The sequence below is a fragment of the Oreochromis aureus genome, linkage group 5 (genome assembly GCF_013358895.1).
Source record: "Oreochromis aureus strain Israel breed Guangdong linkage group 5, ZZ_aureus, whole genome shotgun sequence".
NCBI classification, from domain to species: Eukaryota; Metazoa; Chordata; class Actinopteri; order Cichliformes; family Cichlidae; genus Oreochromis; species Oreochromis aureus.
This window is the reverse complement of record NC_052946.1, coordinates 20241401-20253814: the sequence shown is the minus strand read 5'-3', so window position 1 is coordinate 20253814 and position 12414 is coordinate 20241401. Positions and strand designations below refer to the sequence as shown.

Below are 12414 nucleotides of genomic sequence, written 5' to 3'. Positions count from 1 at the left end.
TGGGACACCCAGTCACCCTCTGTTAAGACCACGCCCTGCTGTAGTGGCTGTATCGCTTGAAGGATGCCAAAGCCCAAATCCCTCTGTGGTATCTGGCTTTGCAGCCCTTTAACTTCGAGGTGGTCCATAGGCCGGGTCGCAGATGGTGGTGGCCAATTTTGTCACCCTCTTGCAGGGGCGAGGGAGTAGGCTCGGTCGGATGGCTCCCCAGCCTCAGTCGGGCAGTGGGGTGGTGTGGTGGAGGTGTGATCTATGGCTCTGGTGCAGAGGAGGGATAGTGCAGCAGACTTGAGGTGTGGTGTCAGGAAAACTGGGAGGGCAGCTGGATAGCACTTTAGAAATTGTGCTTTGCCTATTTCAGTGATCCGGAGGGTCCGGCGTCATCGGGTCCACTCTTTCCACAGCTAATAGAAAGAAAATGTATTATATATATATAGTGACATTTGTAGTCTCACCTGTAGTACTGGCTCCTGATGTCATATACTGAGCTGTTTTGGGACGAGTGTCCACATCACTTGCAGCACTGAGAATAGTAGTTAATCCTTTAAGATATCAAACAAACATTATGTCACATAGGTCACTGTTCTCCGAAAGGAAAGTAAAAAGTAACAATTGGTATTAAATGCCCAATGAAGGGAATTCCAAAAACAATGTGTCTTGGTGTACACCTAAATACTTCTGTATAACATAAAGGAATGGTATATTAAATAATTATTTGGACTCTTAGACATAGTTTTGCTTGTCAGTGGGCAGAATATTTACTTTGAAAGAAGATATACTACACTAAATTTAAATGTCTTAGCTTTAATTTGAGCAGGTTTACATTAATACAGCAGGTTTACATTAAGCAAAAATTTGAATTTTACAAATACCACATCAGTAATTTATTTACCTGATGGTGAGTTCACTGAAGTGGTAGAAGATGAAGTAGTGGGTTTGCTGAGACTTGATTCTGCTCCATAAATGGAAAATAAAATGATAAAGATATTTTAACGAAGTGATGTGTGATGATGCTCTGGGTTGTTAGTTAAGTGTACTGTGTGTCCTACCTGTGGTCATGATAGATGATGGTTTGTTGATCTTTGGTGATTCACTTTCCAGAATAGCTTCAGTAAAAGGAAATGGGTTTGTGTACAAATAAAGGTTTTGTTATTACTGCAATCAATTCAAAAGTGATTCAAAAATCTTGAAAACACATTTACTATTTTATTACATGTCACAATGGGAGTGTCAGGTGAGCCACAATTGTTGGTGTATACTGAAATATCTGGTAGTGTTGTTAAATTAGTAGATGTTCATGGCCCTGAGATAATGAATACAAACAGGTTTCGGCATTGAAGCAAAATTTACTTGAGATGTTTAGTGAAATGTGTTTTGCTAACAAAATGCTCTGTTGAAATTGCTCCCTTTAAGTCCTGTTCTGATCACTTTCACTTGATTTTATAAAGCACAACCCCATGAATTTTGAAATTATACTTGTACACTGTAGACTCTTCTGCTAATGAAACTTTTTCTGTTCACCTAAATACAATATTTATTTCATTTTTCTACAGCAGGTCGAAGTTTTATAAAACAAAACTTTAAACAGTTGTAGATGTGGAAACAAATGTTTTAGCTATCTTTCAGTTCTGTCCTTTTCATTTTATTAAATTATTCTTTAGATACAATTATAGTTTAAAAAGTAACCTTTCAACAAATCTTTGAAAGGTTGATGTATTTTGAAAGTTTATGGGTTTGTTTGCCTAACAAACCCATAGTATAAGTATCATGAGCAGGGTCGTGTGAACTCCCACGCTCAGATATTAGAGTTACCTCAGGAAGTGTTTTCAGTTCTAGAAATTCATTCCACACCAAAAATGTTATTTTTAACCTCACAAGGGTATTGTAATTTGGTAGACAGGAAAATTCCAATTGCCTAAATTCGGTACTTAATAAATTCAACAATAATGACAACAATGAATGAATGAATCAACGATGAATGTTAACACAGAGACATTTGAACATGTGGGTCAGTGTAAGAAACCAGAGGTTTCTGATTAAGTACCTGCAAAACTAATGACTTCCTGTATACCTCAGCTGTACATCTCCTTATTCATATGTAAGATGTTGAACATAGTAAATATTTCTTATTCTTTCCTGCTAAGCATCTGAAATTAGGCATTAGAACTTTGGCCATGTCAACAACCTGGAAAGTGTTGGCTGCATATTGTAGTGGTTTACACATTCATCTATGAATAGATGCCCACATGCCTCCTCTCCCAGGAGAAGATATAAATCCCTTTGAGGATATGTCAGGAAGGGTATCCAGAGTAAAAACTACCCACTGTGCCACCCACTTCTACGGTAAGCATGCTAATATACTGGCATTATCATCAAAGCTCAACTCTTCCTACGTTTCAAGACACTGCTAATCTGGATTATTCTTTTTCACATCTGAGGTCGTGGCCAATGAAATGAAAATCTTGAGAGTAACAAGTAAAAAAAAAAAATTGAGAAAAATACTTTGAATGCTTTTATTTTAGTCATTTTCATTATTTTAATTAATTAAAGTAGCATCTGTACTATAAAGTCTGTTTATCTTTGACTTACCTGTTAAGTTGTATTGATCACTGCGAGGAGACAAAGACCTGGGTTCCCTTTTCAAAGTGTAATCACAGCTGGCTTCTTTTTGTTGAACAAAATGTAGATGTCTCAAAAAATCATCAATTGAGACATAAAACTGGCAGAACCTCTGTTTGGTTTCTGTGCTGCTTTTCTTCCAGACAGTTGCTGTCAGGACTGAACGACTTGCTTCTCCAAAGTACAGATTACATCTTGTATCATCTTTCACAGATCCAGGCAGAGAGCAAACAAACTGAACTTGTTCTCCATTAAAATGCTGAACTCTCATCTGTGGTTTCTGACCTACATGAAGATCAATGGAGTCTCATTAATATGCAAGAACATTCTATGTTTTACCAGCACAACAAAAACAATGCTCACAAAAGCTGATCTGTAACACTAAGTCATCATGTTTTGGTCATGTTGAGAATCCTGTGTGCTGTCTTTGTTGGGTGTAAAAAAATGTGTAAGAACAACACTCCTAAAAAAGGTTTGTCAAAAACAAAACCCCTGCCAGCTTTAAAAAGATAATATATCTAACACACTGTATGATAACTTATCCGGTCACAGTCAGAGCAGTCTCTCACTTTGTATAGTGATGGAGGATGGTTCACTGTGCGCAGACGTTGAATTTAGTTCTCCAGTGTAAAAACATTTCACTTTAACTTCAGCAGGTGAACTCTGATGTGACATTAACAACAGTTCTGTTGCAGTGAAATTCTGCAGGCATGAGAAGGCTTTGGAAGTATTTTTCTCCACAGTGTAGAAAAAACACTGTTGAACTGAGACAGATGTTGGTGCCTGACAGTGAAATGTGACCAAGTCTCTCTCTGAGATCACTGTTGTGTTCACTGTCAGTGTTGGTGGAAGAAAAGCTGAAAAGTCAGAGGTAAAGAAATGTTACATCTCATAATTAATTTTTGGTTTAAATAAAGAAAAAATATGCAGTCACAGAAAATCTATGTGAAAAGTGGAACATCAATGACTCACCTTGTGCTTGAATCTCATGAACGAAAGCTGTTGGAAAGAAAATTTGTTAACAACATACTGGAGGCATGTATGACTGATTAATACAAACAAACTGTCTTTTTAAGATCACAGGAAATCGTCCTGCTGAGGAAGTTTTAGTTTTGGACTCCACACATTAGTTTATCAGTTAAAAATATAAACAAGGAAGCACCACAAACACACAAAGATGGTTAGAAGAACGCACAACGTAAAATCACCAGCCATGAAAAATGTAAAGCCAACAGTGTGAAACTCTTCAATCATAAAGCTACAGGAGGTTTAACTTACACATGAGGATGACAAACAGAAGGTGTCCAGCCATGATGAAGACGATAACTGTGACTGTGAAGAATGCATGTGAAAGTCTGACTGTGTAAAGGTTGATGTTCCAGTTTAAGGAACTTCACAGGAAAACCACAGCAACAATGAACGCTTTTACACAAGCGGAGCAAATGAACACGAACAGCCCTTTGAAACTACTTATGAGTTTTATTTAGACCAAAGAACAAGAAAGGAAGTGAAATAAAGACAAGCATGAGTACATGTGTATCATTTCTGTTGCCATGGGCTTAGTTTCCCAGATGTCTGTGTGGCAACATGTGGCAGTAAAAACTCAAGAGTTTTAATAACAGGGACGCCATCATGGGAATTTAACAGAGAGAATATTTATTTCAAACCAGTACAAATAACACACAGTTATACTTGATTAAGACCTTAAGAAGTTATTTTACTAATAATAATCTTAAAAATATTCACACACGTTTGAATCCCAGTTCAGTATTGTGGTTTTCCTGTAAGCAGAGGTCCAGGGAATTACTTTGCCTCGAATGTACATCTCAGTTTTACACACACTGTTACTACAGTGCAGTTCAAACCAGGGCTGCACTGACAAACACAAACCACTGAAGAGAAAGCCTCCACCATTACAGCCCAGCCACGGCCACTTTAGGCCCTCAGCTCTGGTCAAAGCAAAAGCAACAAAAACAAAAAAAAACAACCCCTACTGTTCTTAACCCAGATACAAAAGCAGCCTCCTGCCAGTGTCTAACAAATATTTAAAAGAATAAAATGCAAAAGTGAAAAAGGGTCACTTATATACAATATATACAAGAAAAAATAGTTTCAGGAAAAATGCTGTGCAAAAATTTTGAGCCAAACACAGATGGCAATTTGACATTAACCAGGCAGAAATATAGTGACTACAGTGTCTTATATATATGAAAGGCAGATATAATGGGGCCCTAACACATAAAGACAGGAAAACCTTTATGCAGTGTGACCAATTTCGATCCCCCAGTTAACCTAACACCATGCATGTCTTTGAAGTATGGAAGGAAGCCTGGAGAGAACCGACCCAGCACAGTGAGAACATCCAAACATCCAAAAGACCAGCTGGCTGGTGGTTTGGACTCAGGACCCTCATGCTCTGAGGTAACAGTGATAACATTGAGGCAACTGTTGTTGTGCTTTTGTGCTATATAAACAAAACTGGGTTGAATTGAAATAAACACTGCAGCACCATTACCAGTGTATTTTGATTAAGTTAACTGTTTATGCAATGACATAATGTGCATTACTTCTCTTTTAGTCCCTCTGGGATCTTTGGTTGTGTGTATCGCGTCCATAGATGATTCAGTATCATGTGTTTGTAATATAAGTATGTCACTGTGTTTAATGTCTTACAATACAGAAAAATATCCAATTACAAAATGTTGTGCTAACATTGATTAGAACAAAAACACGGTTACAATCTTAACTTGCAGCTTCTGCAGAGTACAGTTTGTTCAAGGAACAGAAAACATTTCCAGTACTGACAGAGTAACAGTGGGTATTTACATTACTGAAAATAAAATAATAAGCATCATCAATGTGCCTGCAGCATGCTGTAGGTCATGTCCTGTGAGACTGGTGCAGCTGGTTTCTCAGAGATGGTGGCGTATGGATGATAAATATCAGACTAAAAAAGAAAGAACACAGCTGTAAGAGTCATTTACGTCTATAACATCTTCAAAGCCAAATAACAAACATCTTAATTACTGAAACTTTGTCTCACTTACATCTTGCTCTTTCCTTTCTGGTTTGTTCAGTTTCTCAGTACCTGCAATTAAGAGAATCACAAACTAAAGCTGCTGTTTTTAGACAGATACAAAGTGCAAGAAGAACTGAAGTAATACAGTTTTGTTCTATTCCTGTACAAACATGACCTGGTGTACTTCCCAATGTACTGAAGGGCATACACCACATGTTACTGTCATTTCACTATTTTTTTTTCTTTAAGAGGACCCGAAAGATCTTTTGTTGGTGTTTTTTCATGCAGCAAATAAAAGCAACAATGTTACTGAAAGATTTGCTTTTTTCAGTGGTGCAACTCTTTATATGATACAGTATTCACATTGTTGTACTTTGAAAGAAACACAACAACTAAACAACTAAACCTGCAAATAAACTGAGGAATCTATTGTACATTCTCTTTAAAGTTGTCAGGACTGCGGAGATTAGGGACACTGAGGGTCCTGCAGCACCCCCTGGTGGATGGTGGATGTCCACAAGTATAATTGAAAACTGTGTAGTTGTGTGTTATGTTACAAGGTCTTTGCAGATAAAGTGCTGCCATATTTACTTTTCAAACACACATTTCATCAAACATCCATAACCATGTACAATTTACAACATTTATATTGTTTTTTTTTTCATATTGCTGTTGAGGTACCCCAGTTTTCACATATGTCATCCCTTCAACAACCTCTGTCCCCACATAAAAGATGTTCCCACAGCTGTGGTATAATAATATAATTACAATATTGAAATTTGTCTTCCACCCTGTACTGCAGTGTTTAAGGAGGTGTAAAACAAAAAGGAAAACAAAAACAAATAAATAAATAAAAACAGCTCACCGGTAGCACAGCTGGCACCGGGTATTGAAGTGATCACACTGTAGGCTCCATCATCACCTTCAGTTAACTTAAAACAGCAAGAAACAGGACATTAAATGAGAAAATCCATTAATAGTACATTAACGTTAACCTACCTTTAAACCTTTTGTATTTAAATTTTTGAATGTTTTAGTTACATTAGTGTAGAATTTGACAAACATTTTAGTTTATTTACCATTCTTCCAGGGTCAATATTTGTCATGCACACAAAGTCATCTGCAGCAGTAGGTAAATAATAAAGCTCAGTTATATAAATACTGTCCTGGGTATAAATCAAGAACACATTGATGCTGCAGCTGAATGAATTCAATACCTTGGATGTTGGTTCTTGTCCTAAACATAGAAAAGGAAAATTAATTAGAAAATTAAACAAAAGTCATATAAATGCTGAATATTCTCCATAGACCCATCGTATTACTCTGTTTGGTTAGTACTTTAAAGGCTGTTTCACAGGAAAGTGAATGGACTTTCTGCCCTGAAGTGTCTCACTGCCCCTGAGCAAGGCATTTAATCAACAACTCTTCCAATAATTCTGTTTAGTTGCTGAATAAGAAAATCTAAAGTCAGTAAGTTTAACTTCTGCCTGTACAAGTGATAGCAAAAAATACTTACTTACTACTCAGGTTTGCTGAAAACAGATTTCTTACCTCTTTAGAGAATATCCCTCTGGAATAAACAGCAATAAAAAAGTGACAGTTAGTCTGCTGGGGTCATGTTGGGCATCAGATCAGCTTTACAGCCGTTAATTACAAACTGACAAGCTCTGATTCAGTGAGACTTGTGTTTTACAAATGTCTCACTGAATCAGAGTTTCTCTGTGTGAAATGTTAATATTACACTCTAACTCTCATATACATCTGCAGACTTTCACATATTAACTGATTGAGATCTCACCCGTTCTTCTTTTAGATCTGAAAAGTGCCAGTACCAATAAGATGGCACCCACAGTTACACCAGAACCAACGACGACCAACACAACAGTCAGTGTCCACATTCCTGTTTAGGAAACCACAAACACATCTCATCTCTAACTGAAAAGGAGATTAATGTCTGCTCTGATTTATTATTAACTATTGTCACAAATGATGCATCAGTAATTTAATTACCTGATGGTGAGATGACAGAAGTGGTAGAAGTGGAAACACTGAAACTGCTGAGACTCGATTCTGCTGTAAAAGCACAAAAAATGTTTAAGATCTAAGATTTAAGAAGCTATGTGTGATGATCAGTGTTAATATTCACATGAATTGTATGTCATACATGTGGTCAAGGTAAATGATGATTTTGTGTTTATCTTTCTTGAGACTTCATCTACAATGTTTAGGATGAAAGTGTATTTATTTAAAAAAAAAAAATATTACACCAAAACTCCATGTCTTTGCTTTGAGGAGGATTGCATTAATAAAGAAAAATCAATAATTTCTGATTAAATAATGCTACAATTCATAAAACCTCAGTAATTTAGTTACCTGATGGTGAGTCCACAGTACTGGTAGAAGTGGAAGCCCTGGCTGTCGTGAGACTTGATTCTGCTGCATAAATACACAAAAAATGTTAAAGACTTTTTTATAGTGATTGTGTGATTGAGTTATCAAGTCATTTTGAACTAATAATCAAATGTATTATCGCATTAATCACTAACTATTTCTTTCCCAGCAGCATTGTTAGTTACTCAGTCGATCCACCGCTTTCTTCCAAATTCTAATATTTTGTGTATTGTTGTAAATTTAGTGCAGACAGAAGATGAGTGTAAATGTCTGGAGATGCTGAATAGTTCTTCTCTTTGTGTCCCTCTGGTGGTTATTTTTGGTGTCACACTCAAAACAGTACTTTTAGTTTTCTTGGTCAGCAGTCACATGAGCAATGATTAAGTTAAGAGAATTTAATGATTACAACTTTTGTTATACAGATAAGAGAAATCATGTAGGCTTTACTCTGATGTGTTGGTTTATTTATTTTCTCTGTGTTATTTCAGTTTTAGAAATCCCCGTACCTCAGAGGAACAAAATAACATCGAGACCAGACATAGACAGTCATAATTATAATAGAAATCAAGTTAATGTAACTTCTGTGCCTGACTGTGTGAGCATGTTCACTGTGTGTCTAACTGGAAAACTGATGCTAACTCTGAGGACAGAATTACTCAGTAAACATTTTGTAATTTCAGCCACAAAAAGAAAAAACTGTTGTCACTCTACATAGTTCCTCTGCTTTCGCACGAACAGGCTCTTTCTTTACCTGCAGGAAGTTACAAATTTATGATAAAAAAATTGCTAAATTAATGGCTCAGCTGTTGCTTCATTGAAGCTCATTTTAGCAAATGTTTATGCTTATGTTTGAATTTTTGATGCATACATAACAATCTTACCTGTGATCCTGTCTCATGACCTCTGCTTTCAAAACATCTTCACATGTTTTGACTGCAAAGGTCGCGCTGACTCTAAGACTGACACTAACAGCTTATTTAAATGTGCTATTAACGATTGTCACACAAAACACATCAGTTACCTGACTTAGTCGGTAAGTTCACAGTGGTAGAGGGGGAAGAATCTTGCTGCGGTTTTGCTGCATAAATCCACAAAACACATTTAAGATCATTTTAAGAAGTGGTGTGAAAAAAAGAAGTGATCTGGACTGATATTTAAATGTACTCTATGTCCTACCTGTGGTTGTGGTAGATGTTGACTTTGTGGTGGTCGCTCTTGATTCTGTTTTTCACAACAGAGTAAAACAAGACAAATAAATCAACATGACAAGTTTTTTCCTTTCACACAGTCATTTTAAAAGAAGACATTTTGAGACTAAAACAAATTTACTGTCACAGTACTGCAGCATTTCCATCCTAAATGCAAAATAAGTTAATCAGTCAATCCCCCACTTTGTTTCAAACTGAAATATTTGGGGAACTGTCATAAAATATAAAATTAGATTTTACCTCCACCTTTACTCTGAGTCTTTACTGAAAATGTTTTATATGTCTGTTAAATATTTATCGTTCTCGTCTTGTATTCCTCTGGTGCCTGTGGTGTTGCACTTACAGTCATGTGGACAGAGTTAATTATTAATCCAAGAAGGTAATGTATTGGAATCATGGCATTATTGTTATTCTACTAATAAAAGGTCTCTAAGATGAGACCTTTTATTATCATTCAGTGGTAAAGAAAGGACAGAGCCAGTGGATACTGTGGATTTATTATCAGCTCAAAGTAATATCTAGTCTACTTCTCTCTAACTGTGACTCTGAGGACAGTGAGCAGTTTCTTTGCACAGGAAACATTTGCTGTATCTTACTGTGGAAAAGACTTTATTACCACATCATCTGTACATCTTATTTAAAATGACCCATCCATCAAAAATCATACTAAAATATCTTATATCCACCTGACCAACATGTATTATTTATAACATGTTTTCCTTTACTGATAAAATTTCACACTCATTAAAGACTGAAAGCTGCTGTGTATTTTGTTTTGTTTTTTTTTCACATGTAAAACAGTTACTGTTGCTTATCTCTTATTATTATCAGTAAAAAAGTACAATATTTCTGTTATGGCTGTAAGAGCCAACATCTCTCAGTGAAGGCTGCTATTTTTCATTTATCAAGTTATTAATGGTTTTACTTTGGAAAATTAAAGCAGTGCTTTTCTGTCAATCTTATTAAGCATTTTTATTTCAGAAATCACAAAATACTCTGTAAAAGTGAGGATGAAAAACAGTAGTTTTGTATTTATTTTCAAACAGATTTAATGATGAATCCTCTCCAGATCTATCAGAATTAAAATGGCGACATGGTGCTTTATATACTCATTGCAAGGATGTGTCCTTGTTGTGGAGTTCAACTAATGATGACTTTCTTTTTCTAATCATGGATATGCTTAACTCAGAGTGAACACACTGGGAGCTGAATGAACTTAATATGTTAACATGGTGAGAATTTAATCAATGCACAAAGTACACACAGCTGCTGTATCATTGTATAGTAAAAATGTGGTTAAAACATACAGTATTACAATATTAATAAGGAAAATATTATGCACTTTAAAATGGTTGAATTGTTTTTACTTACCTGATGTTTTCTTTTTCTTTTGTGAGGTAGGGTTTTGAAGATTTGGAACTTCTGAAGTGAAACAGAAACATTTAAAACTTATTTTGTGTTTTTGCATTTTTCATGCACTCATAACAGAATCACACATTATTATCTCTACTCATGCCATGTTCTCAGGTCACACTAATTGTAGGGCTCAGATTAACAGGCTTTTCTATTACTGATTCATTACCGTCACACATACCACATCAGTGATTTAGTTACCTGATGGTGGGGTTACAGGAGTGGTATTATTGGAAGCACTGGGATTGCTGAGACTCAGTGCTGTATAAATACATAAAAAGTTGTTTTTTTTTTAATCTAAAGAAAACATTCATAATGTTCTGTATGATACTTAGATGTATAGTCTGTCTTACCTGTGGTCATGGTGCATGGTGAGTTCACTTTGGTTGTTGGTGATTCTTTCTTCATAATATCTAGAATTAAAAGAAATGGGTTTGTGTATATAAATTAATGTGTATGTTTTGAAGGGTGATTTTGTTGGTTGGTTTTCTTGTGTTTGCCTGCGGTGCATTGGGAGTCATCTGCCGGGTATTTAAGGAGCAGCGTGGCAGCTCTCAGGTGTCGGATTGTTGTCTCGACCTTAAGTGGTAAATCATCAACCGGCTTCTATGTACTACTTTGATTTGCACAACATTCACGGATCGTCGTTTCCTCTGCTTCCTGACAGTTTGCGACCCTCACTGCCCAGCCATTCTTGAAATCCTGACATTCAGGATCTTTTTCAGAGCCAGAGGAAACACTAAGTGACTGCAGAGATGTGGTTTTCATAAAACACCTATAAAACAGGAAATTAACAAAAATACACAATACAAAAAAGTAGCATCATATACAGTCTTTAATAATAAACACATTCATTTAGAAACTGCATTTTGTGACTACTTGAGTTTTCTTTGTCTAATATTTACATTAAAAACAGGAAGGTTTTTACACCACTGTATGTCTTTGTAAACTATCACTTCTTGGGAAATGAGAAAAACAGATGAGATCTGTGTAGGAGGTCAGAGGGTTGTGACCAAGTAGAATATTAATGATTTCATGTCAACCTCAGCTGCAGCCTTCCTCACCACTAGCACATGCTGAGCTAAATGCTCAACACTGTTAATATTTACAACTCTTACAAAATGGCTTACTAATAATTTAACCATAGCTAAACTGTGACTTTATTCACATCTTCTGGCACAGCTGCACTCTTATAACCACCAGTTCAATTTTTGAATTTTAATGGACAAACAGGTTGAAATACAATAAACTGAACAGAAATTCAGTCAAATTAATCAGATCAACTACAAGAAAAGAGGGAATAATTATACAGCGACTAAGGCACATTTTGTAAAAATATGTCAACTTCAACATTCAGTAGCAGTTTATTTAATTAATATTTTATTAATTTCAAAAGTAGCATCATATACAGTAAAATAGGCTATGTTTCTCTTTGACTTACCTGTCATGTTGTATCGATCACTGCGAGGTGACAAAGAGTAAGGTCCACTTTCCAAACTGTAATCACAGCTGGCATCCTTTTGTTGAACATAATGTAAAAGGCTCAAAAAATCTGCAACTGCGACATAAAACCGGCAGGACCTCCGTTTGGTTTTTCTGCTGCTTTCCTTTGAGACAGCTTCATTTAAGAACGGACGACTTGCTTCTCCAAAGTACAGATTACATCTTGTATCATCTTTCACAGATACAGGCAGAGAACAAAGGATGAGAACAAATTCCCCATCAAAATGTTGAACACTCATCTCTGGTTTTTGACCTACATGA

At 36.0% G+C, this 12414-nt stretch overlaps 2 protein-coding genes across 4 annotated transcripts in view; both read right to left on the bottom strand.

The window, feature by feature from the left end:
- The window catches only part of LOC120440399 (location of vulva defective 1-like), a 59191-nt gene extending 55149 nt beyond the window's left edge, over positions 1-4042 (bottom strand). The window contains exons 1-7 of one of the 2 annotated variants that reach the window (XM_039612798.1): positions 3898-4042; positions 3592-3618; positions 3189-3476; positions 2590-2904; positions 1050-1106; positions 893-952; positions 456-542 (exon numbers count right to left, since the gene is read on the bottom strand). In XM_039612798.1, coding sequence (XP_039468732.1) covers positions 456-542; positions 893-952; positions 1050-1106; positions 2590-2904; positions 3189-3476; positions 3592-3618; positions 3898-3931 — 868 coding nt within the window. In that variant the 5' untranslated portion in view covers positions 3932-4042. Of the gene's footprint in view, positions 1-455; positions 543-892; positions 956-1049; positions 1107-2589; positions 2905-3188; positions 3477-3591; positions 3619-3897 lie in introns of both variants that reach the window. The other variant, XM_039612799.1, reaches the window with a different exon arrangement.
- A 75-nt stretch (positions 4043-4117) lies between these two features.
- LOC116336007 (A-agglutinin anchorage subunit-like) lies at positions 4118-11286 on the bottom strand. Of its 2 annotated transcripts, none has more exons than XM_039612800.1 (14): positions 11004-11286; positions 10852-10911; positions 10609-10659; positions 9206-9250; positions 9051-9107; positions 8012-8074; positions 7649-7711; positions 7437-7538; positions 7190-7208; positions 6856-6875; positions 6718-6758; positions 6504-6570; positions 5667-5707; positions 4118-5566 (listed from the first exon to the last, which is right to left on the bottom strand). In XM_039612800.1, the coding sequence occupies exons 1-14, from the start codon at positions 11056-11058 to the stop codon at positions 5474-5476; spliced, it is 777 nt and encodes a 258-aa protein (XP_039468734.1). In that variant the 5' UTR covers positions 11059-11286; the 3' UTR covers positions 4118-5473. The 2 variants fall into 2 exon arrangements, with proteins under 2 accessions (XP_039468734.1, XP_039468735.1); XM_039612801.1 differs by having other exon boundaries at positions 8012-8071.
- Positions 11287-12414: the final 1128 nt, after the last annotated feature.